This window comes from Siniperca chuatsi, linkage group LG17 (genome assembly GCF_020085105.1).
Source record: "Siniperca chuatsi isolate FFG_IHB_CAS linkage group LG17, ASM2008510v1, whole genome shotgun sequence".
Taxonomy (NCBI): Eukaryota; Metazoa; Chordata; class Actinopteri; order Centrarchiformes; family Sinipercidae; genus Siniperca; species Siniperca chuatsi.
In genome coordinates, this window is record NC_058058.1 from 20,477,301 (window position 1) to 20,504,751 (window position 27,451).

Consider the following 27,451-nt stretch of genomic DNA (forward strand, 5'->3'; position numbering starts at 1 on the left):
ATGAAAATGACTTCTGTTATCTAAAAACTGAGAAAATCACCACAATTAATATTGCAGGACACGTGTTTAGATAAGCACTGAAAGGAAGTTTGTTTTAATATACAGGCGATACTCTGATTCAGAATGCCTGACGTGTGTTTTGCTGCAATATTCTGCATTTGTCTGTGTAAACTGTACATTGTTGCACAGCATAGGTAGTGTTGGGGACATACCTGACAACATTTAGGTTTCAAAATACGGGAGGTTTTTTTGGCAGGGGGTGGGGGGGTAGGTGGAGCACCGTCCTGCCCTGACGATGGCCCGTCTGCCTGCACAAAGAGCAGCTGCGCACACGCCCTTTGAATTGGGTCGTGGATTGCCAGGTTGCTGTGACAGTCTGGATGTAGTGTGTGGATTGTGTTTAGACTTTAGACTTTCCATTCACGCATATCCGAAAAGTTCTGTTTTGTAAAACACAGTAGAAAACAAGGCAGAACATAGAACCTAGAGCTGAGGGGGTTCGTACAGGTTCAGGTTATGGGGAGCCCCAGGTTACGGGTCGTTAAGTTCCTGTTGTGGAAAAGACCAAATACAAATGAATGCTAATGTTTGGCTGTGCCTACTGGATGTGTAAATGTGCAATTGTTTGCTATCACGTTCCTTTTTAAGGTGATAATATATCAGATATTAGCTTGTTCCACTGCCCCCAAGTGGCCGTAAAATTGGTTAATGTGGCTTTTAAGGATATTTTGGTGAATGTTGAACAAAAGATTTTTTCGTGCTAACAGTTAAAACTGGACTTCACCAAAGATTTAGTTTTTAGAGGTTATGAATGTAAAGGGGCTACAATAAAATTCCATACCAATTTTAATACTTTTGTCCAGTATGAGGTACTTCACTTAGCTAACAAACAAATGCTTGTTTGTTTTAGCCACGGGTAAACACAAGCCCAATCTTTGCTTTCCGTTAATAATAACTTCAGTGTCAACATTTTAAATGTTTAACTTTTACCCTGGAGCATTTCCATGCTGGTGATGTTATCGTGGTGCCACTGATCATTAGTGTTTTTACTGCTGAAGCAAGCCCGTTCAGAGAGAGCCTCAGAAATATTTAACACTGTGTGTGTTCGTGTATGTAAATAACACACACCCCCATGCATAACAGGATCTTTAAAAATGTACTACAGTTCCCCCGACAGCGTCACATCGCTTGTTGTCATTGCTGACAGCAAGAACAGAAGTAAAGCTTCTAATCTCTCAATCTCTGTCCTGTTCAGCTTGATGGATGCATCCGCCATCAACACATGTCAAAATATAGCAGCCTTGAGACGAATCACAGAAGCATGTGGTAGTGTTTCTGCTGCTGCAGGGGGATCAGTATGATAGAGGGGTCCACGTGTAGTGAAAGATCATTGCTTTGCTACAGTTGCATTCTGGGGTCTTGCAGTTGAAATGTGGGTCCTTTCCCAGGTTATTTTCCAACATCAAAAGCATCTCCAGCTCTGAAAAAAGGCCTCTTAAGTGAAATAATCATCATGATAATGAAGTTCATTCTTAGCTGAAAGTCTTTCCCTGTCACTCGGTCTTTATTTATGTATGCCTGAGGACCTTTATGGTGATGTGCCATTATGAAGTCTCTCTGGTCTTCATTAGAGTTTTTATTCACAACTTTTGTTACAGAGGGAGAGAGAAAGAGAAAGGGGAACAAAGGAAAAGGAAATGGACTCTGGAGAGAAAAAGACAGAGGTGAGGACATGGGAAAAGGGTTGAGATGAGAGAGACGTTAGAAATGAGAATAGATTTGCACTTCAACTGAACGTCTTTTATTCTCCTCAACTATTACATACAGCATGAGAGTAAAGGCAGAACTAATAGTGTTTAACTGTATTAAACTGTGGGCACATTTAATACAGAAAAACTGGAGCTTAAAGCTATAAACCCTCTCGTTTTCTATTTACTCTACATCAATAAGACATAGTTTTGCTGGAGACAGAAATGTAATAGAATGAGTGAAACTGTATTGGGAACCATTTGGATGTTGATGGATATCTGTCTGTGACCTGCTGCTTGTCTGGGTCCTTTAAAGATGATCAGTAGGAGAAGGATCAGAGAAACAACACAGAATTGTTAACCTTGTGCATTTTTAATGCTCATCACTTCAATATTTGATGGGCCCAGAGGCTTCACAGCTATTGTGGTGCCGGGCTGACAGATGTTGGCTTTACAAGTCTGGGGAAAATCTCACAGCTTAAAAGTTTATGTCTCAATTTTAGAAAAGCATCTGTGCATTTAGTGTGCTGTGCTGGTTTCTTCCTCTACAAGTGGAGAGAATAGAGACTGAGAGAATGTTAAGAAGGAAGTGGGTAAGTTCCACTTTTCTTGTCATGCTGCCCTGATTTCCTAACCAGGAGAGGGCTGTGTTTCTTTAAAACTGGATGAATTGGGTTTTTTTGGCCACCTGGGGGCAATGCATCAAGCTGTAAACATTGACATTACCACCATATAAAGTTAAAATGGCAACATGTTAGCAAACTGTGGCTTATTTACATCGAGCAGACAGAAAACAACAATAGCATTCATTTAAAATTCGATGTTTGTGTCCATCTGACACATTTAAGACTAAGATTCAGTCTCCTTTTAGCTTTGTTTTGGTCTCCACTAAATATCTGGCTCTTTAGCGGCTAAATGCTCCCCTATGTTCACCAGCTAGTTGCGTTGCATTTTTTACACTGAAAACAGCTGCCGACTGCATTTGGAAACGAGGCTGATGAGAGCAGTGAGACTGCACCAAAACAGTAATGTTGCTGGCCGTGAAAACAAAACAATGAGTTAAAGGAAGCTAAAAAGCTCTGTAGAGCTGAGGGATTTTTTATTCCGTTTTATCCAAATAAATAGACCAAACAAATGCATCTATAACATGATATACAGTACCTAATACCTAATAACCCTACACTCATTTGATTTCAAATAAGTAACTGGCAGTGGGCCACTTAATCGATCAGTGATCTGTTATGCCAATAGAACTGTGTTTGCTGTACTCAATTGATATTGACTAAATCATTATCCCAGCGGAAGCAACAACGCCATCCCAGCCTCTTATCTCGCTATCAGATGACTTTTAAATGTTCAGCTCAATGTGCTGTTTGTCTGCGCAGTGATAGAGAACTTACCCACATGTTCTACATGGATCATTAACACTGCTGCTCCATGCCAACACTTCCGGATACATAACGGATTGATTTTGATTTTCTCAAAAGGAAGACAATGAAAGCAGCTTTAAAGGGGATCACGTTCTCATTCTAATAAGACACCCTTTATAAAGCCTTTATAAGTTGTAACTAATGGCTGTATCAGTGGTTTTGAAAAAATGTTCTATGAGCATTAATAAGAAAAACTTCTGGGTTGCCAGGTTGTGAAAAATCTCTTTGGCTGCTGTTTATGCTCCTTCAGTATAACATTTGCCTTTTCTTTCTTTTTGCTCCACCGAACTGCCAAAATCTGTTTAACAATGTATTAACATTTACAACTGCAGACAGGTGGATTGTTGTTGGGTTCTCACTTTCAAATAAGCCATCATGCGTGCAGTTATAAGTGTTTTTAAGTCATGAATAAAGGGTTATTACAACAATCCATCAAGGGAGGGCAGCTGTGGCTCAGGTGGTAGAGCAGGTTGGCGGTTCGATCCCCACCTCCTCCTGTCCACATGTCGAAGTGACTTTGGGCATGACACTGTACCCCGGGTTGCTCCCCAGCCACTGGGGATGCACAAGCCAGTGCATTCTAAGGCCGGATAAATTGCGTCAGGAAGGGCGTAAAAAGCCTATGCCAAATCAAATATGCGGACCATCAGATCTCCATGCCGGGTTGGGCGTCTCCATGCAGGGTTGGGTGGGGCCCGGTTTGCCAGCGAGACGGAAACAGTTGATCTGCTGTAGCAGCCAGACAACAATCCGTCAAGATCAGAGGTCAAGCAGTCCAAGTCAGTCACCCAGAGCCTGGGGAATCCCCCACCGGCCCCAGCGCCCATAGAGCATGCGCACCAGAGACTTCCACCGGCCGAGCCAGCTAACTTCCAGTTTAGCCCTCTGCTAACTTGAACGGGATAAAATTATTTAATCATGCAGCTCTTCTAGACTTTCCAAATGTTATCAGACCGAACTGATCAAATTCTGATAGTGAAGCGAGTCATTTTGCTGGGGGGGTGTGACGCTCCAAAAAAATTATCCATTCGTTTTACGTTTTACAGCCACACCTTTTCCCATGAATGTGTGTGGGAAGTCAGTCCCATAGATTTATGATCAGAACGGCATCCGTAGCAACATGGTCTGCTAATAAGAAATTACATGAATGACTGTTGGATTTCATGATTGATCAATCAGAATCAAGGGGACAAAAAGGGACAAATGGAAAGTCATGGACGGTTACTGATTGTGGCACGGAACTTGTGGGTGAGTGAGTGATTCATGCAACCCGAGTCAGACCGTCAGCTCAGGGCAGGGGGCTGGGAGAGCAAGTACTGAGTTGAAACAAGCACCAAAGTGGTTGCTTTTCTCACAGGGCTACGTTAATACAGTAACTAACTTGATACATTTCCACAAATACAGTTAATATAAGAGTTGCACAATAGTGTGAGTGACACGTGGTTTCGCCTCGTCTTCGCAGTCTGCACTAGCTAGTAGCAGGTGGGAGGGGCGAGTCAGTGAACAAGTTAGCGGAGATGAGGACTTGTGACTCCTGAGTCAGTAAAAAGAGTTGTTCGTTTCAAACGATTCACTCGCACAACACTATTGCAGGGTCGTACTGATGAACTAAGGAGCTAAATAGACAAAGCAAGTGTCATTCTGGACGAAGATAAACACCAACCAAAGAGATTTTTTACCTCAACCAACTTAAGTTGATTTCCCATTGATTATTTAACCTTTGACTTATTAAAAAGTGGTATTGAAAAACACTGGGAAAAAAATAATCAAATATCTCAACAACTATTGGATGGATTGCCATGATTTTTGTCAATTAGTGGTCCCCTGAGGATAAAGCTCTCTGACTTTGGACTTTCCCCTGACTTTACTTTTATCGCCACCATGAGGTTGACATTCTTGGTTTTTAGTGAAATGTTTCAACATCTATTAGATAGATTGGGACAATTTGTACAGACATTCATGGTTCTCGGCGGATGAATCCTAATGACTTTAGTGATCCCCTGACCTTTCCTCTGGTGCCACCGTCAGGTCAACATTTGTAATTTTAGATAGATGACCATGTTGCTGCTTACCTGAAATAGAAACATCTCTATCGACTACACGCCATGCTTCTTAACAACTTTAGCAGTGAATGTCTTTTTCCTTAACTTCGGATAAAATTATGCTGCTAAAGCATTAGATGAATGGATCCCTCAACACAGTGATGACTTGTGTCTGTGTTCACATTACTTAAGAAGTAAGTTGACTGAAATGGGCCAGTCTTCCAAATACCCAGTGTGTTCCTCTAAAGCCAATCAGAGCTTCAGAATGAAAAGCCAGGCATCTGCACCCAAACATGAAACAAACTTTGATGCACTTCATCACTGGGTCTTCTGCTGTCGTCAGAGAGGGAAAAGTCTTTCTGTTCAAACAGAAAACTCTATGAATGAGTGGGAGATAAAGCGAAAGACCGAAAAGGAGGATGGCGATGCAGAAAAAATGTGTTGCATGAAGAGAAGATCGTGGGTGAAATACAGAACATTGCAAGTGTTTGATCTCATGTAATGACGTGTGTGTGGGTGTGGGTGTGTGTGTGTGGGTGTGGGTGTGGGTGTGTGCTGACCTTTTCAGACTGTGGCAACCTGGGAAATCTGTTTTTGATATGTTATGAGAAGTTCAGCTCCCCCTGGCTGTTTCCATATGTGACACACTTGTGAGAAACAAGAGCAAGAAAGACAAACAGAAATGCTGAATGAATAAATAATAAGATTATCATATTGACAGCAGCACACCTATTTATGCTTGACTGACTTCTAGGAGGTTGATGTAACAAACAAGGAGTTAGGGAATGACAAATTGGCTGGTTAAACTATAAAAAAAAAACACAGTGAAATTAACCACTCTCAGGAGACTTTTTCTTGAAGCAATAAATCAATACTGTAGGTAAATACTTAAAGTGAAAGGACGTAGGTATTTTTCAGGGACAATCTGTTGGAGTAATTCAATGGGGCAAGGTGTCTTTTTTTCCATCTTTTTTGTTTCTCTTATCTTGTTGCGACTTCAAATGTATGGAGCTCAGAAACTGACAAAATGTAGTAGCATGCATTTTGGCAGGCAAGCTAACATTAACAAGGTTAGCTAGCTAACGCTAATGGGAAGTTTTTAGTTTGACATTAAAAAAGAGACATTAAATCACACACATCTACAAATAAAGTAGACTTATTATCATTGTGGTCCTTGATGAAGACAAGAGACTTGCAATTGATGATGAAGAGATAATGTTATAGATAGATAGATGCATTGTGTCTGTGAACCATGGATGTATTATAAGAACTCCAGACTGCAAAGATGGCACCCAGTCACTTAAATGAAAATTGCTCGGCGAGCGCATACGCCAAAAAAAGTCTCTTTTATAATGGTGGTCTGATGCTTTTTGGGCCGCAGGCGGATTTCTTCATTGCAGTAGCGCAAGTGGTCACTGGGACAAATTAGCTGGCAAACTTTTATACCTTTAGCTTGCTGACTAATATGCTTTAATTAGTGTTACAAAATTTAAAATGTTGATTTAATTCAAAATAAAAGTTCCTAGAGAGGACACGTCAAAGCACATCATTGCTTTGCTGTCTTTTATTAGAATTCACTGTTGAACTTCATATTCTCTCTCCCTCACTTCCTCTACGGTTATTTCTCTCTTTGTCACACACGCATGAAAGGACTCAAATTTCTGGACAGCAGCAGGCTATATCTGTGCAGGAGATGCGGTGATCCACAGTCGGTCTCATTTTGCTGGGAGGATGCATGGGAGGGATGGGCGGGTAATTTGCGTCAGCGAACACAGCGCCCAGAACAGAGCAGAGGTCAATGAGCTCTTACATGGCTCCATCTTGCATCTGTCGCTTTGTATGGATATCAGTCCACTGCCTGCTATAATGGATTGGTCAGGTGTGTGTATGCGCACGCAGGAGTGTGTGTGCGTCTAATAAACTTCTCTGATGCATGATGACTAGGGAGAGTAGTGGTCAGCTTAGACAAAACTTGAGGTTACAAGGCATTACAAGCATCGGTTTATGTTCCCCCCACATTATTCACATTCAATCACATTCTGCCTGACGACGCTGCTATAGTGGGGTTGCCATGACTCGGATGAGGAGGAGGAGGATAAAGATTCAATTTGTCTATGAAAGAAATTAATCAGAGGACATCAGTTATTGCAATGGCTATAAGTAACCACATGTCCCACAGTTGCTACGTCAACACAGTGTCATCAAAACTCAACTGTCCTGTCTTTAAAGGGGTTCACCAAAAAGCTATCACGCAGAGCTCCTGTCTCCTGAAAGGAAATGAGCCAAAATATGACTCAGCGTGTCACCTCGATCTGCATCTGCCCTTCACTCTCGGCATCATCTTTCGAGTTTGGTCAATTGCCTTCATTGAGTATCATTATCACTGGTGTAGAAAAGTGTGTGCATGCATGCATGTGTAGGTGCATTCTGGATGTTTGTTGAAGTGGGTGTGTGTAAGTGTGTATGTGAATGTCTCTGCATGTGGGGGAGACTAATGGATTGGCTTACAAGTAGGCGCTCTTTTCTACCTCTGATTAAAAAAAAGAAGGTTCTATTGTCATTGTAGGTGTTTTCTGAGGCGTTCCCACTCTGATAAGAGTACAATTATGGGTAGAAAAAAAAAACAAAAAACTACACAACAGAATACATTTGAAAAGGATGAAGGGGATAGGATGGTAAATGTACAGTAAATGAGGTAATTTCTTGGCTTGCAGCAAATCGGCCCAGCAGCAGCAACAGTGAATAAACAACAGGCACTGCAAGACATAAGGATGATTTTAACACCTTATCTTTAGCAGAGCTGAATCTGTGTGGACAGACACGTACATACAGATTCAGCTCTGCTAAAGATAAGGTAAGGCTCTGATCATGGAGTGACTACAGGCATGAAAGAGGCAACAGAATAAAATGTTCTGTTGCCACATTACATGACACTACTCACACTAAGACACGGAGGGGAATTCAATGACAATATGACACCGAGTGAGTTCCAGCTGATATAAGAAGAGAGGAGCATGTTAGGTGAAGTGAAATGACTAAAATACTGCCATGGCATGAACTGTTTTTTCAAACCCACAACATCCAATAACAAAAAGTTGTTTTTTCCAGCTTTTCACTTTGTGTATCTTGTTATTTTTCTGGGTGAAAAGCCTCATTATCTCATGTGCAGGGTTGTTTATCTGGTTGTTTCCATGATGAGGCCGAGCGCAAACATCTCTTGGTCAATAAGCTTGAAAAGTCTTTGAAGAGTGTGAATGTGTCTATCTCTCTTTCTGTTTCTCTCCCTCTGCTGCTGCCACACATCTGCCCCCTCCTCTTTTCCTCCCTCATGACACCTCCTCAACTCTGAGGAATGACTCTCCTCAGTACCAGGGTTGAATTGGATATGAAGGCACCTCGGGGGGATCACGTTCTTCTGGAGTCTCGACTACGTCACGCCCTGCGTCACCTCAACGTCAAGACAACATCGGCTGCTCGCTCTGCTCTGTAGGAGAGGGGTCGGTCACATCCGCCCACGCCTCTGTATCTCAGGTTAACATTAAGACAACCATCAAGGTGCTGTATCATATGTTCTGACCTGCTCAAAAGGAAATCTTAGTCCACAAGAAATAATGTTCTCAGTTAAGCTCAAACATAACTGTAGAGGTAATTACTCTAAGTTGTCTACGGATCAAAAAAAAAAACGCCTCAAAACAGATGATGGTTTGGTGACTCAAAACTTTTTATTTGGAAAATAAAAAGATTCTGAGATGTATGGAGCCCCAAAGTGTTCAATGTTAAATAAATAAGTAAGTAATTTTGAAAGAAATAATTACATGAATTAATATTGAAAAATCTATAAATGAACAAATAATTGGTTAAATAATTTGAGAAATTATTAAAACTCTTTGTTATTGAAATATTGTTCCATCATTCTTTATTTAGTTTTATCTGCGTTCATATTTCATAAAGGCACTTTTATTTCATGTCACATTTTATTTCATGTCACTTTTCATGACAGTGGTGTTGACAGCAGTCACCGCCCTCTCACCTTTCAGCCAATCACATACCCCCTGCCTCTCTTAAAGGGATAGTTCGTTTTTTGAAGTGGGGTTGTATGAGGTACTTATCGAGAGTCAGTACAGTAGATGGGGGTCGGTGCGCAGTTTGGAGAAGCAGACAGCTGCTCATATATTTTATACTGTTTACTCATATGATTATTTATTTCATAATGTAATGTATGTATGTAATGTATGATTTGTTTGGTCTTGGTTGGGTGTACACTTTGGTCTATCACAGATTCTGGGTCTTTTATTATGAGCCTCTTCTTTGGTCAGTGCAAACAAATACGTAGAGTAAAACTATAAACATGTCTCTGAACCAGCTCTGTGGTGACTAGAGGTGACTGATGCACTCGGCTGATTCTGGCAGAGCAGGCGAGTTTGTGCCGCCACCAAAGCGAAACAATCTGGATCTTTGCGCTCTGTGGCACCTTCTCAGTCTGCTACAGCTAATTGGCTCCTCTGAGAGCCACATACAGTAGATGCAGACATCCACGCAAACACACACCAACCGAGGACCTCCCAGCCATCTGTTGGGGGCTCGCACATACAGGTGCTCCTCTGCTCCTGCTGTCCCAACTCAGTGCTCAGGGGATGTTTGAGGTCCCAGCAGCCTGCTGTTGTGTTTGATCAGCGACACCGTGACGTGTCTTGTCATTGTAATTTTGCAAACCTGCAGTTCACGACTCATCTCTGTCCAAACAGCCACCTCTCTCACTGCTTCCAACCCTCTCACTGCTACTGATTGCTGGAAAGATGCACTTCACATCAAGATATATCAATCACACAGATGCTCCACAGTACATTTCACACAGCTAACATTCTTATCCAGTCCTCCTCCTGATCTGATTAAGATCATTCATTAATATACCGTGCCACAAATCTATTGCAACATATAGTAAGTAGCCCGCAGTGTTGCTCTCAGAGTGAACCAGAAATGTAGCTCTGCTGACATCAAGTTGTGGAGGAAGGGAACTGCAACTCAGTCTGAGTCTGTGGGGAAACTTGTCTTGGGGCTTCTTGTCAATATAAATCCAACTCCAAATCACTGGGATTGAGTTGCTCAGTAAAGGCAGGAAATTGTTCTAATACTCAAAGGAAACACATTTTGCATTTTGATTTGTCACAGCGGGAAAAGCACTGGTGTAATTAATAACACTAATTAACAATGGCTGCATTCCATTTAGCTGTAGTGGATTACTATTTCTTTTGTAAGACGGTGTAGTCCCTCATTCGTCCAGGAGTGTTCTATCGTAGAAAAGGTTTCAGTCGTAGTCATCTGGACACTTCCGGATGGGAGCCGAAACGTCTTGATTCTGAAAACAGTGTCCAGATGACTACGACTGAAACCTTTTCTACGATATTTCTTTTGTACTATTACACAATTTTGTGTTGTCTCGTCCTCTTCTTGTTGAGCTATTTCACTGATGATAGATTATCATCCAGATTTATCCCTACTGTATCATGTTTCCACTTAGTTTCTGATTTTCATGTTGGAGATACTGTAAATAATTTGATGCGTACATGTTACACCTGGGTTAAATCAGGTAAAGTCTATATATGGACCTTCTACATGTTAAGTAGAACTTAATTAAAATGTACACAATACCTTTTGGTGCGAAAGTCATCAACTCCAGAAAAGAAAGAAAAGAATTCCCCACATCAGAATATTTCGACCATACTGTTGTAAGTTTTCTGTATTGTTGCTTTAACCTCTAATGTGGCAGTCTTCTCACACAAACTCGAATTGCAACATTCAAGAGCGCAACTTAACCCTAAACGGCTTCACTAAGCTACTTTAACAGTTATGAATCAGCGGAAGATGTGTCTTCTACATTTCTTCATCAAAAAGTAAGTACTAGCAGTAGTGACAAAGAATAAGTGGCATTACTTTATAATAGTGCTACAACTACTGGTGCTGTGAGCCAGTAGTGCTCTCTTCCTTTCCCCAGTGAAACCTGTCCAAACCAGTGTCAGACTTACTATGAAGTAACACAAGGTGTGTGTTATTCTGTCCTGAGCAGGTATAGCCATTTACTAGGTCATATAATGTGAACGAACACTGCTAAAGAAAAATATAAATAAAAGAGGCACTGATTACCTTATGTCCCCTCAACACTGGGAAAAAAATAAGATGACAGAGATATATCACGTGTGTACTGTGAAGAAGTTGTGGAATAATACACAGATATGATTCCTTAAGCTTTAAATGAGTGTGGCTCATTTATGGCTACATCATGCGTGTGTGCATATATACCACTTGCAGTATTCAAAACCCACAGCGAGTGAAGGCAGCACTGAACACACTAGATTTTCTGTGCAAATGCTTATGTCCTGTCTGAAGTCATCTGAGAGAAACAGTCACAACAATAATGCATTTGAGTATTTCTGCAGTTTAAGAGCAAAGAAAGAGTCACAGGTTTTGAAGTCAAAGAAATACAACTTTATTTAAGTGTAAACAAAAAACAAACAACTGCATAGGAAATGTTTAAAGTCCACAGAGTACAAAGAGAGCAGCAGGTGGCCAATATATTATAGTCTCCTTTGCCTTAATTAGACTGAAGACCTGACATCTGCACTTAAAGGGAAAGTTCACCCCAAAATCAATCCTCTTACCTGCAGTGCCATTTATCCATCTAGATTGTTTTGGTGTGAGTTGCCGAGGTTTGGAGATATCGGCCATGGAGATTTTTTGAATATAATGAATTTGAATTTCACCCATTTTTTTTAATATAATAGAACTAGAATATGGCACTCGGCTTGTGGTGCTCAAAGCGGCAAAAAAATTTAAAAAATTCAACAGTGAAGGAACTATCAGTAGAAAGAAAATTGTTGCTACATGAAACTGCTCACAACAAGGTCTGTGGATTATCTTGAGTAACCGGCTCATGATTTCTGGAAAGAGACATTGCTGTTGAGTTTTTCAAATGTAGTTTTTTTGCACTTTGAGCACCACAAGCCGAGTAGGCAGACATCTCTACGGCTGATATCGCCAAAACTCGGCAACTCACACCAAAACAATGTAGATGGATAAATGGCACTACAGGTAAGAGGAAACATATGTATTTTTGATTTTGGGGTTAAGTGTCCCTTTAAACTCACCACAATGTGTGAGTGTGTGTTAAGAGGGAGGGCAGGTGTGCTGGCAAACACACACACACAAACACACACACACACAGCGGCCTGGCTGAGGAAGCGCCTGAAGCACCTATCTAACCTCAGCTGGCCACACTGGCTCGCCCTGCCTCTGGGACTGTTAGGAGGATACATTCAGTGGATTTCTGCTTAAACAACACAGATGCAGCGCACAAACACAATACCCACTCCATACACAACCGGCTGCTGGGAGAACAGGACACAACGGAAACTAGAGCTGGCTGTACTCCTCAGGCCAAACACCCCGAGGAGTAAAGGTGGTTTACAAATGAATATGATGCTGCATGTTCCACTACTACCACATGATTCCACCTAATACTCTAAAGTATTGCTGGTGTGGAACTTTTAGCACCAAATGTTAGAGAAAAATTAAGTATTGTGCTCTAGTATGTCTTGTAATGCTACCAGCAGCTGGTTGTAGTGAGTGAGCATCAACAAGATCCCATTTAACCCCTTTCTTCACAAAATACATTCTAAAAGGGTCAATGAGCATCAAGTGGTGAGAAGTATTTGTACTTTTTTTGTAAAAGAAAACAAAAATGGAAAAAAGAAAAACAAAAAACAAAGATTCATCTGGGGAAACTAATCGAAAGCCTTATTGTTTTAGAAATTATTTGTTTTATAATATGTAAATGGGCACACAAAAGAATCAGACTAGTACTGAGAGGTAATAACAGGGGGATAGAGTCACTACATCATCACTATGGGACACATTTCAATGAGACACCTGCAAGGCAGGTCTGCTGAGAACTACCTGAGTTTTATATTTTTCCTTTCTAAATTTTCCAACATTTGTTTTTATTTATTTTTTTTTATTTCTCTCTTTCTTTAGAGTATACAATCATTAAAAGGAGGTCTACAACCTTGCACACGTCACCTGGGGCAGCTTTGCTTTTCCTCTCTTAAAGCTGTGAGAGGCCAGAAATAAAAAAAACAATCACGGGCCCAATAAAAAAACAAAAAAAAAAAAAAAAAAAAAAAAAACAAAAACAGCCGAACAGGAGTGCAGTCAACCGATCACATGCTCAGCAACCATCACCACATTTTCTGGATTCTTATAAAGACAAAGAGGGAAGCGATTGCTAGCTTGCCCTGGAGAAACCAAGCTGCTTCTCACATGACAGTGAGAGAGTTCCCATTACTAGGTCAAACGCAAAATGGCCGCCTTACTGATTCATCATTGTGGGTAAGGTAAATCTACACTCAGCAGGAAGCTTTTACAGCTTCCAAAAGTTACAGGGCTTGAGTGTGAAAGGACAATATGTTAATATGTCTACCCATATTATGCATATTATAAGGAGGTAAAGAAAACTAAGCACTAATGGTCATGGGGAACACCAGCCTTCTGCATTTATCTGAAAACTCTGCCTCTGTTGTTTCGCAGGAATCGAGGCATGGCTGGCTGAACAGGTTGTGCTCTGCAGAGCCTCTTGAGAACAGGAAATACAATCGCAAAGGTCAAAGGTTAATTCCATCCAACACAATCTTAACACACATATACATCTTTGGGTATATATTTTGGTAAAACCATCCCAATAGTCAGCTACCCACCCCATTTGAGTTTTTCAACACCTATCTGAGAAACGTCAATATAATACAAGGACTTTTTAAAGCATGCAAGAAAATGAAAAAACAAATAAAAGGTTTAAAATACAATTTTCCTCTTTAAGAGTGAAGACCTAAGGATCTTAAAGATAGAATTCTGCAATCTTAATTTAAAAAAACTGATGCAACATGAACGAACATTTCACAGAGTAATACTGAAAAGCAAAAAACAATCTTATTGGTGAATCTAGGTGTTGGGATCAAAGCAGCAGGGTCTGTAGACTCAAACCGGCTCACCATCAATGTGCTAATAGCTCCACTTAAATAATAAACCAGCTTGTTGTCACGCATTAGGCACAGTCAGAATGGTTGAGTTTAGACTTGTCTCAAGGTCCTCCACAACCAACACCAAGCACCATAAAATCCACACTGAAATATTGGTAAATTGTGCAGAAATTAGAGGTAAATCTTGTGCATTCAAAGGCGGATTTGTTAAGTTCTTAACTCTTTACAAGAGGCCACATCCTCTTCCCCTCACCCCTTGTGCACAGTAACAAAGCACAAGTGGAATCTGCACGTTCATCATCATCATCATGAGGTAAAGATAAATGGGGCACAGCCCTCTTAAGTGCATCCAATCAGAGAGCGAGGATTTATTCTCAGGTGCTCTGATTTAACATTTGTATCTATGATATAATGGTCCGGTGACATTTGTCGTCTACAACAGCGTGGTCCAACACTGTTTGGCACAGAACTCTCACAGATAATTTTGGCACAATGCTTTCATATGAAATATTTGGTGTCTTTTTGATAAAAAGGCATAGTTTACCAGGCAATTTACAGTAGATTGAACAACTAAAAAGCTGTTCAGGGTTGGAAGGTGGAGCGATGACCATAATACAAATCAACTCGAAACAGCATTATGATCTTTGGTCCTAGAGCTACGGGACATGTACTGGACTGTAACACAACAAGATTCAAAGAATGAGGTATATTTGTAATGCATAAATATCTAACGAAGTATACTTAAATAAAAGAGTAAAAATGAGGTATTCAGAATGGGTAACAAGTTGAGGTATTTGAATGTTTCAATGTACAGTAGTTGTGAGTGGCAAACTTGAGGTATTCAGAAGTTGAGGTATACAAGAAAGGTTGAGGTACAGGATATCTGAGATATGACAATGTAAATCCTGATCATGTGCAGACGGCCCTCTCCTCAGAGGTGAGAGCCGGCTGGTGAATCTTTTCATAGGCCCCAAGGTTCTTTGATAGACTAAGAAAGTGGCCAACAGAACCTTTATTGTCTAGTGCTTCCAGTGGGACACAAATTGAACGAAGGGCAAGGGGATTCAAAACCCCACAATGTTTTCACCACAAAGTATTAGTTTCTGTGGTAATTAGATTGGGATACAAAGGCTAATCTGAGATGCTACTTTGAGCCTATGGGCCGTCTAATAATGATAAAACTGGGGCGTCGTTTGATGGGCTGAGACGATGCATGCGAGGGGGAGGAAGGGGTTCTCTTTGGTGCGGGTATCTTCTGTTCTCTACACGAACATGTCTGCAGACAGATGGAAAATTTTTAGAAATCTGCCTCATACAGCAAGGGCCTTGGTCTTAGCAGGATGTCAAAGTACTCATGCACAATAAACTGTGACCCAAGCACTCCTCATTCTTCTAAGCCTAACGTGGACAGTGCTATGAGCTCAACTCCATGAGTTTTATGAACTTTAGACTTTAGACCCAGCAACAATGATTATTTAAGAGAATGTTTTTAAAAGGGGATTTTCTGTTTCTTTAATTGCCAAATCTACAGTTGGCCATTGTGCAGAAATTCTAACTTTGGTTAACTCCAGTAGTTTTTCTATAGACCTCCAACTTTAGAGGAATCAGTCTACTAGCGCTCAATCTGGAGAGGTCTCCTCAACTGCAAGCATCAATAAATAGGGCAGGCTTTGTGATCATGCCCTCTCATCAGACTAAATCCTAGGCCCCAGGAGCCAAAGGAAGTGGCTTTTAACCACAATCTAAATCCAAAGGATTGTAATATTAGGCCTGTCATTTGATGTCATTAATGTCCTCTGGACAGTTAAATTAGGAGTCTACTTTTGAGGCTTTTGTCACACAGCGTGCCTCACCAAAAAGGTGTCATTCAACTATATGATTAAATCTCTACGTTAAGCTCACTAATAGATCCAGATCTTGGAAAATCCCTCTCTAAAATCCTTTGGTGGGTACTCCCTTTTGAAGGAGATGCTTCTCGCATACTAATCTCTGCATCTTAGTTGTTCATGCAACTGACAGGACAGTAACGATAGAGGTTGTCTTATTTTACCAAAACATTAGTTCATCCAGTTTTATGAGACACGGATGGGGCGGGGTGTATGGATGATCAAAAACTTGGGATTCTTTTATTACAGGCTTTATAATTTTACTTGTCAATAAATCCATCTAATCAGCATTAGCCATTAAAGCTGGAGGGAGAGCCTGAAAAGTACTGATCATTTTAATCAGTCATACCGTGACCTGAGCTAATTTTTAATTCAATTTTGGCATCGCTTCGCACAGTCCTCTTCTGTGTGTGTGAGTGTGTGTGTCTGTGTGTCTCTACCAAGACACTACAAACACCACAAAGAGAAAAAGGCTGATACAGGAGCGGAAAATACTAGCCTAAAAACAAGAAAAAGGAAACTACTGTAACCTAGTTTCCTCTCTGAGCGAAGCCCTATAATGAGAATAAATCATGCAGCCTCTACAGTGGTCTGAGTATTGTCTCAGTAACAACATTCAGGAGGTTCACTTTAACTCATATTTCAAAATGCACAGCAAGAATCTCATTAATCCTGTGCAAATATCAACTGAACAGTCTATTCGTTTTTGTCTCTCTTAAATAAAGTATAGAGGTAGACTTTTCTTCTTTGTAAAACTTCACGGACTAAAACCTCTGCTCAGTGACAATGAGTACATTCATAAAGAGCTAAATGAGGTAGGTATGGAGCAGAGGGTACAAGATTTTAAGAAAAGTGAGAAATTCCCTGAGATGGATACTTAAGGAGAGGTTCAGAGAGAAGTCAGAGCAGCTGAGACTGAGGTGGGAAGATATGGCTCTATTTCTACTGATTATCAATTTGTAGAGGTCCCCTTTGTCATACATACCACAGATATCTGATTGGGAGAATATCAATGTAAATGAAAAAAATAATCATCTACAGTTTTAATTTCCCTTCACTCCAGCATGCTCTCAATCCTCTCTGAGCTCTCCTCCTGTTGTGTCTGTTGATTCATTCTCTATCCTCCCTTTTCTTTCATCAAACCAAAAACTGGAAAAAGGGCAAACAGAGGGGGAGAATGCAAAAATAAACTTTTAGAACTTGAGGATGCGATTATTTCCAAAGTCAACAACCACAATGACTCCGTCAGGTGTCACAGCCACACCTGAGGGGCGATCCATCTGTCCATAGCCACTCCCCTGTGTGCCAAATTTGCATAAGAAGTTTCCATTGGGCTCGAACACTTGGACTCGGTGGTTGCGGGAGTCTGCCACGATGATGCGGTTCTCCTGATCCACAGTGACACCCTGGGGCCTCAGAAACTGCCCGTTCCCGGTGCCCTCCGAGCCCAGAAAGCGAGCTGACTGGCAGTCCGGCCGGATGACCAGGAGCCGGTGGTTGTTGAAGTCGGTCACCACCAGGTGGTCTTCATGGTTAAAGGCCACTCCTCTGGGAGAGTCAAAGTGTTTCCACAGGGCCCCCTCAAAACCGTACTTGTTTAGGAAAGAGCCGTCAGGGGCGAAGAGCTGCACACGGTGGTTCCTGGTGTCCGAGACCAGGATCTTACCCCCAGAGTTGACAGCCACATCCCAGGGATAGTTGAACTGCCCATTCTTGGTACCCTTTTCTCCAAACTTCAGCAGGAACTGGCCCTCAAAAGTAAACACCTGTCAGATAAAGCAAATGTCTTAGGGCCCAACATGTTTACATCTGCAGCAGAGAGAGAGTAAGCATGGGGAGCTATGTGTTTACCTATGAAATGTGTTGATTGTGTCTAAGTGGGTTTTCATACCTGCACACGGTGATTGTCCTTATCAGCCACAATGATTCGTCTCTGACTGTCACATGCAACCCCCGCTGGACGATCAAACTGACCAGGCCGGGAACCCAGAGAGCCAAACTTATGGTGGAAGGCACCACAAGGCTTGAATATCTGGAGAGGGAAGGAACAAAAACATTGCTTACTGATTCCACTTTAATTTTACAACATTAGAGCCCTCACTATGTACTCAACTCAACTGTCCTGTAAAGCTCTCTCATTAATCTGCATGCTAAATGCAATGGTCAAACTCTGTTGTATTTTTGTGTAGTTTTTATAGACCGTAGACTCTCTGCTTGGCTTTCTGCAAGCACTCTAATGTTCACACTGCTAATGTCTTCACCAAGCAAAGCAATACACATGTGAGAGAACCACTAAAGCACATGAGTGAGTGGTAAGTTGTTAGGGCCCTCCTGTCACTGTAAGCTTCAAACTGAAGCCATTTGTTCTATTAAATACAGTGCTACTTTTTAGGTTTTCTATTTTCACCCTTCACTAAAAAAAACCTTTTAGTGACGAGACATCACAGTGACTGTGGTGTATGCAGGTGTGTGTGTGTTTCATGTTCTTATATCCCGGTGGGGACTTTAACCTGAATGCACACTAACCCATAACTAACCCAGAGATTGATTTTTGAGGGTTAAGACTTGGTTTTAGGGTACAGGTTACAATTAGGTTAAGGTTAGGGTAAGGGTTAAGGTTATGCATTTAGTTGTGATGGTTATGGTTAGGGTAAGGAGCTAGGGAAAGCATTATATCAATGACTGTCCCCCACAGGGGATAGTGAAACAAACGTGTGTGTGTGTGTGTGTGTGTGTGTGTGTGTGTGTGTGTGTGTGTGTGTGTGTGTGTGTGTGTGTGTGTGTGTGTGTAAAGAGGGAAAATAGGAGGAAATAAGCTTCATGCCATTTTCAACATTCAAACACAAAGTTTGCTTAGCAGACACTCCTACATAAACATTTTAGCACAAAAATCAACAGTGAAAAGTTAGCATTAACTAATGAGTGAACGATAAATTAAATATAACTACTCTAAATGTAATTTAAGTGCAGATTTCTGTGTTTGTCAGGCTGAGTAAAGACAGACTGGAATTGAAGGTATAATACAGAAAGAATTAAGGAGGTAGAGTCGCTTTGACAATAAATGCAGAAAATAAAGTAGCTATCTTAAAATTTGCTTTATGCACATTTAATGGCTTAGTTTTTAATCATTTACTTAAGTGCTGTAAATAAAAATTATGTGCGACACTGGCCAGGTATAGAGAGAGAAGTTTTATAACAACCAACTCACTGACCATACTTTGCCACAGTGTGATTGCTGCGAGATTGAAGGTAATGTTCTACCTGTATGCGGTTATTGCTGCGATCGGCCACCACCACGTATCCCTCCTTGTCCACGCTGATGCCCCAGGGACGACACAGCTGACCATCTCCCTCCCCCTCGCACCCAAAGGCTGACACTTGGGAGCCCAGGGCGCCATAGCTCCGCCCTGACTTCACGATCACCTTGAAGGGGCTGCCCTGAATGTGTTGATTACACACCAACACTGACACATGGTGCTCCCCCTCACATTTAGGCAGGTAGCTGACGGTGTACGAGCCATTCTGGTGGTCCGTTACCTCCGCTGCAGACAGGTTACCATCTGTGACTGACATGACTATTGCAGACACTGTGTCCCCGCCGGAAAGACGTGGCTCGCCGTCATGGTCATATCCAATCACAGTGAAGGAGGTGGGCTTGCCACGGAGTGCACTTTTTAGACCCTCACCATGGGCTTTGGTGACTGGGGCAAAGGCTCCGCTGCTGATAAGGCCCATGGACTGGATGGCTATGTACAGAGCCTGCAGGAACCATGATGGAATACATTCAATTACTTTGTGTTTCTTAAAAGGTTTACTTGTAAACTCAATAGATTTAAATGATCCCCAAGGTTAACCAGCAATAACACTTCCTACAACTACTAATATTACATCAGGCTAGGTAAACATAGCAATACTTTCATAATGTTAAAACCCACAAAAACTTTAGGTGCTGACCACTTGATTATGATCCATGATATACAGGGTCACAGTGCCTACCTGCTCTGGAGGAATGAACATGAAGCGATCATCCTCTTGTGGCTGTAGCAAGCCCCTCAAAGCTTTGAGTTCATGGATCTGGGTGAGCATTCGCTCCCTGGCCAGCAGCACATCAAGGTGGCGGCCCTCATCCAGCACTTGGCTGACAGCAGCGATGGTGCTGTCCAACTTGGTCAGACTCTGGTGCAGTTTCTCCACCTGCAGGTACAGAGACTTGGCCTTCACCTGACGGATCTTCTCCACCTGAAAGGAGACAGAACCAGAATACAGAATGTCTACCATCACCAAATGGGACATAATTGTTCAAACAGCATAGAAAGCACATGACAGAGGCACTTTGTTGATCCATGAACATCATTATTTTTTATGTTGTAAAATGGTGAAGTTTAATCAGCACAGGTAATATTGACAGTCAAAACACAGACACAGTTGCAGACATTTTTGTATTTTGTAGGTGTTTCTGTTCCTGTGGTGACGCAACTACATGAACAATATACAATATAGAGCAATCCAATTAAATAACACAACAAAATAAGGTTTCAAAAATCACTCTGTGGTTGATTTACTACCTTGTAAGGGCTTATTAGTAATGGTTGCTCAGATTCAGTTGAGTTGCAACCACTTCTACTTTTCCTTAATTTACAAATAAAACTGAATGTGGAATCAAACAGACATCAGGTCTCCCAGTATCTCCACACCACAGTTTCTAGCAAGTCTGCCCACAGGATGGCAGCAATGTGCTGTCCATGCCAAGTCTCTCAGATATTCAGGAAGACGAAGAAAAAGAACAAGAAGAAAATGAGCTACTAACAACAATTTTGATTGGGCATCAGTGTGTCAATATTAGGCGGTCCAGTAGAATGTAGTTTAAGTAAAGTGACGAAGCAGAGATAGTTACAGGAGACATTCACTGATATTATAACATTTATTTGAAGTTAACTAGGTTGATGGGCATGGAAGTTAATAGTGCATTACTGATTCCAGTGGTCAAATCAAACTGTAGGCAATTGACAAAATTTAAATGATTTGTAATGAAATCATAAACTTCTATTACTTCAAATCACATGTATTTCTGTGTAATAAGTAAAGACTCCATGAATGTAAAAGAAATTACGGATATTATCTTTATTGGGGAGTTCGTTTTCCTGAACTGAAAAACACACACAGAATGAGATTTGCTCTTGTTCCAGATTATTTATGTGGTTTTCTTTTGAAATTCAACCCTACAAAACATTGCTTATCCAGTTGTAAGCGACTGTCGTAAGTTTCTTTCTTCTTGCCTTAACAATATAACAGAAGACCGTAAGATAATAATGTCCAACATTGTATACAAAGTATACTATTCAAAGAGATACCGGGTCGGGGGCTTATAAAACCGAAGAAAATAAAATAAAATAAATGAGTACTAAAGTGTTACTGGGGTGAATTATTCAGCTAATCATAAAACAAGACATTTCTGTTACTGTGAGAAGCCAGATAAAGTTACAGTACAGTCAGTGAGAACAAAGCATTGAGGGGTAAAAGGGTGGTAGAAGCTGAGAAGCAGGGATAGGGCTCTTACTTACCGTCACCTAACAAAAAGAGTATAAAACAATAGCCTGACTGCCTCTATGTTAGAAGGACTTTTAGGATAGGATAGTAGGGAGGGACTCTGAAAGAAACAAAGTGTCCACAAGAGAGGGGTCTTTTGTTAATCCTGGGCATAAGTGGAACTGCAATTTGCATCTGTGAGACTAGAGTTACTCTTTATAGTCACTGAAGACAAAGACTCAAGTTAGGCTTTCTGATGGACAGACAACTTGTTTTAGTTCCTCAGTTGAAAACGCTCAGTGGCAGAGTTGATGTGTATTTCACATAGCAAAAAGAGAGGGAGAGCTTGATGTTCTTTGATGTAACAACTACTTATAAGTTACAACTTCACGTGGTAGCACAACTCCTGCGCTACACATTCACACAATAACATATAGAAGACACGCCCAGACTCACACTCATAGCTTTCAAGTCAAACGTTTCACCCGTGAGTCACATTATAGTGCGTTTGGTGTCATCTCTCAGCCATAAATCTATCTACTTCAGTGACACAGTGCTGAGTCACTGTGGAGCGCCTTCCTGGATTCAGTTTCATTTTTCCCCAACACCACTGTCAGCACCATCAACACTAGCTTGCAGTACAGGAAGTAGTAGCGCTAGTGGAGTAATTTCCAATATCTTGTATGATTCAGGAGTTGTTAAGCTTAACCTGCAAGCTTTCCACACCTGAGCTGAGGAAAGCAGAGGGGCAGAGGGGCAGAGCGGCGTGCAAAAGGTGGCAGGTAAAGAAGGCACCGGAGAGCAGAATACTGATACAGCATGGCACCAGTGCAGCATTTTTGTTGAGCTGAAAAACTCGCTCACAACTCACCACATAGTTATACACTTGTCATGAAACATGTGAAACAGTCACTAAGTCAGTCGTTAGTTCACAAGAAAGAGAAAAAAGGACAGACAGACACTGTGTGTGTGCTCTATGGTTGCCTGTAATGACTTCATCAGGTCAGGGATAAAGAGTGAGTCCTGCAGTGGTGTAAAAAGGATTAAAGGGGGAACATGGGTAAGTGAAAACCTTCTTTGTGACACTTTGACCTGCACACACACATACACACACAAAAGCTGTAAGATCTGAGGGAGTAAGACACAGGTCAGTTTTTACAATGTCACTGAGCCTGCTCTCAGGAGAAGAGGAGAAATGAGAGTTTGGTGGCTGGTAGGCTAAATTATCGGTTATGTTCTGTCGGGACCAAAGCAACAAATTTGCATATGTACATAAATGCACATACACATTTAACTATCTGGTTTCAGTCGCAATTAATATGATGCTGGTTTTGTGTGTTTGCATGTGTGTGTGTGTAAGAGACTTGACTGGTCCAATGGCATGCATGTAATAGTCACCTCTTTATGTGGTTATTCATTTATTACCAAAGGGTTAGGGATTTTTAGCCAGGGTTGAGGGGCCTCATGGATGAGGGTTTTTTCTTTCACCCAAAACCCCACTCGTTCTCTGGGTAACCTTAAACCTGGGAGGTCCTTGAAGAGGGTTCCTGAAGTGCAGGCTGTAGGCCAAACTGCCAGCTTAACAGCTGGCTCCTTGGTTTTGTTTAGCTTAAACAAGTTTAATTAACCAATCCTGACAAGACATTATATGCTCTGCTAAAAGCACACATTATTCTCCCTGCAGATAATGGCTTCGCTCTTCGAACTATGAGGGATATAAAGTTATGGGTATGCTGTTGTTGCCATTTGTTAGGTACACCACAACACAATACAACACAACAGTCCTCTAATAATTCCTACCTTCATGATAGTTACAATGTTCAGCTTTTGTTTAAAAATAGACAGAGTAATGTATGTTTACCGTTTCTCATAAAACAGCACATTCAACCTATTGAAAAACAGTCGCAGGCTACTCAAAAATGAGTTAAGGTATGAATGTGAGAGGGTGGGTTTGGGTATGGATGAGGATGTAAGATGTCATGTTGAACATGAGGATGTTTAAATTGTTTGTGAACTGACAAAAATTATAAATAAAATACTTTAAAAAATAAATTTATTATTTTTCTCATAGTGTAGGACTGTTAGATTTGTATCAAAGCCCATTTTCTTAAATTTTATTTTGGCAGCTCATTCCGTGCCTCTTATCCAGAGAGATCCAAATAAAGCAAAGATATTTGTTTGCTCTTTTAATGTGGCTGTCACAGGTAGTAATGCATTTTACAAACACACTGCCATTGGAATAATCACAACAAGCCTGCGATGTGCATGCCGCAACAACAGTATTGTACTCGAGGGTCCTGGTGCCAACAGGATATTTCATTAGCACCTGGGTGAAAAGTACAGAAAACACTAGTTATTCAGGTCAATTTGGCACAATCGGCCAATAGCTATCAGGCACAGGGGCCTCAGACCACAACAAAACTGAAATTGACTGGTAAAACACAGCAGTAAAACACTGCCCAGTGTAGGAATTGACTGGACAATGATAAACATGAAGGTAGCAGCTCACCTTCCACAGTAGTTCACATTCCCTCTCCTCCAGGGCTTTCTTGTGTCTGAGGACAAGGGCCTTCACTTCAGTCTGCACCACCTTGGCTTTGATCTCCACCTGCTCTGCCATGGCCTGGACCTTCTCCATGCTTAGCTGGGGAAACCAAACACAATGATATGATCTTACTGATGTGGCATAACAAACGGTCAGCTTATTTGACAATCAGCTGAAGCAAGAGAGAAAAAAAATGACCACTTCAAATAATAATGGACCAAACAGAAAGACACTAGATGTAGGAATAAGCAAAGATACATGATAATCTCTCACTCTGTCATATGACAAAGGACAGGAATGTCTAAATGCTCAAACACACCACCGCCCGGTCTGTTTTATTACTCAGATGGGATACAGATGAGCACAAGAAACAGGATGCAGAGCATCAGGAAACATTAAAAGAAAGGACACTGTATGTGACATCTTCCTGGCAAGTGAATGCACAAACACCTGCTCAGTTTTTGTGATCTATTCCTTTCTCACGTTTGGCAACTCCTTTAGAGGGGAAAAAGGAAACATGGGTCAGGAATAGGAAGTCACTTCACACTGCACAAAATGATGCAACTTCCCGCTGGGCTGAACCACTACTGACTCCTAATATTCAAAGTCGGCATCGCAAAAGCACTACATTTGAAACAGTTTTCCCCCTCATAGTGCAGTATCGAAAGTTGACAATGCACCCTTGGTTAGATTCTAACTTATTCTAACTTTAGACAATATTTTATTTAGACAAAGTTCTTCATTTAATACTGAGTAGTTTGGCATGTTATGTAATGTGAAAAAAAGGATTAAAAAATGTTTATATTCTATTCTATTCTATAAAAAGGTATTTGGTACTCAGGCACTGTATAATCAAAATGTTTCAAACAATACTCAGCCGTATAGAGCAACATGCAAAGATGTTACTTTTGGTATTGTATTTACAGTTAAGACTGTATGTACTGAACAATCTCTTTTTACTGTGCGCCTTGTAAAAGTCTACCTTAAAAGGTTTTAGCTATCACAACCCACAATTCCCCCTTTATCTGGTTTTTCCTCTGGCGTTTTCTGGGAGGTCACAGGGTGAACCAGACCTCACAGGGACGAAGGGGAGGTGGGATAAGGCTTCCTTTGTGATATCGGCCGCAGGGATCAAAGGTCACCTAAACCTCTACAGGTCATGATCTGCAACCCCTGTCTTAACACACATTCCGCCCACCCCCACTACACCCCTGAAAGAACAAAGCCTGGCAGCAGGGTCCTTTTCACTTTCGCCTGGCCATTTGAGGTGGGCAGCTAAAGGGTCAACTAAATCAGGCCCCCAGAGAGGGAACAGCAGGGAGGGAATCCTGGAAGAAGTGGGGGAGGACTATTATCAATGCAGAGTGAGGAAGGACCACCTTTCTCCAGTTGTCTGTTTATTCCCATAAAATGCTGTTTTTTCTTCTCTGATTGTAATTCTATTCATTTATTTTATTCTCCATTGTTCTTTTTCCTTTCTCCTTTGAGCTGGAGTGAGGGAAAGAGAAAAAAAAAAATCAGTCTGACTTTTTAATACTTCTCACACTTCATTTTCTGTCCTCTGCTTCTTGGTCTCATAATCTCCATCTGTGTCTCCATTTTTTCTCTTTCAGTTGTTCCATCAACATTCCCAGAAGAGCACAGCTTGGAACACAAAGAGGGTCAAACTGACCAATCACACCGCAGAGTGAAAGAGCTCTGACCAACCAGGAGGTCACAAGTCCAGGGTCAGAGGTCAGGGAAGATAATGGGTGTGGAGTGAGCGGAAATTTCCTACCTCAGGGGACAGGAGCGCGCGCTTGTGTGTGTGTGTTTACATATTACCTGGCGTCAGCATTTACTCCCATGGTGACCTTAGACAAAATTAGCAAACACACTCCAAACACGGCAATGTATTTCCAGATGGTAGGCAGGGTTTCTTATGACTCAGCTGCACAGATCCTGGTGCTTTTCATTAAATAAATTATTGGAGTTGTTGATTTGACTCTCATTGGTAAAGAACAAGCGAGTGCTGCAGTACCTGGTTTTAGTTTTGAACTTTGCTACACGTTGCCTGGAGTCTGGTGTATAACTGAGCCGATCCGTGTTGTGATATCTGAAAAACACCCAGAGTGACATAAGTACCCATCCATTAAGGTACAAAGTGCGAACCAGTCACACAAAAGTCAAGCTCTACTGAGGATGCCGGCATGTCACTGACTTAAGTGGAACAGCTAGTGTTTCATGTTTCGGGAGAGTCTTTACCAAGGTCTTAACACTGCCCCACCTTCCATGCAAATTGGACAACATTAGTGTGTGTAACCTATCACTGTTACCCCTTTTAGCTGTGGTTTCAACGAATAACTCACAGCCAAGCCGGACAATCTTTTATAAAGCAATTATTTTCATTTCATGAGTCAATCTTTTTTCTCTAGTGCCACCATGAGGTTGACATTTTTGTTTTGAGAGAAATGTTTTGACAAAAATTGGATGGATTGCCATGAAATTTGATACAGACATTCATGTCCACCTTAGTATGAGGGTAATAACTTTTGAACCTTAACTTTTCATCCAGCCACATCATCAGGTCAAATTTAGAATTTGTCCAATACCAAATACCGGCAAGTCTAAGGACATCTACTTGTAACTACTACAACTGTGTTTTGTGCACTAAACTAAATGGCAAGCATTGTAAACATTTCTTGCTAAACATCAGCATGTTAGCATTGTCACTGTGAGCATGTTAGCAGATGTTTATATTTAGCTCAAAGTACTTGTTTGTTAAAAGACTGAAATTAATTGCTTATCAAATTTGTTGGTAATTATTTTTTTGTCACTTAAAACCATTTCCTTCAGATCTGTGACAGCAAATGCAACTCATACGGTGCTTTTGGACATGGGCAAAGAGGCACAAGACAGTCTAGGCAGTTATCAAACTGTTAGAGAAACATCTTAATCCTTTCTTCACTTGTGCATGTGACACTGTATAAACTAGAATCCGGGTGGGGAGTAAGAGGTGGGGGGAGGCAGTGGGTGAATGAGTGAGAAAAGTTCTTTAAAAGAGGAGGGGAGTTTTCCTCTCTCTGAAATCCTTTAAATACCTTATCTACCCCCATCTCTCCCCCATCCTCCTCTCCTCTCCACCCCTCCTCCCCTTTGACCTTCAGCCCTGCCCCTGCCAGACCTCACCCTATGCGACCCACCCCCTTTAAGGGGCCAGCTGGACACCTCTAACCCCAGGCTTCCCAGCAGCCCAGGCCTGGTCACTC

At 41.4% G+C, this 27,451-nt stretch overlaps 1 protein-coding gene across 1 annotated transcript in view; it reads right to left on the bottom strand.

The window, feature by feature from the left end:
* Positions 1–11,680: 11,680 nt before the first annotated feature.
* trim71 (tripartite motif containing 71, E3 ubiquitin protein ligase) overlaps positions 11,681–27,451 on the bottom strand; it is a 35,599-nt gene continuing 19,828 nt past the window's right edge. The window contains exons 4-8 of the mRNA XM_044171498.1: positions 24,168–24,302; positions 20,129–20,371; positions 19,394–19,891; positions 18,024–18,164; positions 11,681–17,898 (exon numbers count right to left, since the gene is read on the bottom strand). Of these exons, the coding sequence (XP_044027433.1) occupies positions 17,326–17,898; positions 18,024–18,164; positions 19,394–19,891; positions 20,129–20,371; positions 24,168–24,302 (1,590 nt within the window). The 3' untranslated portion in view covers positions 11,681–17,325. The remainder of the gene's footprint in view (positions 17,899–18,023; positions 18,165–19,393; positions 19,892–20,128; positions 20,372–24,167; positions 24,303–27,451) is intronic.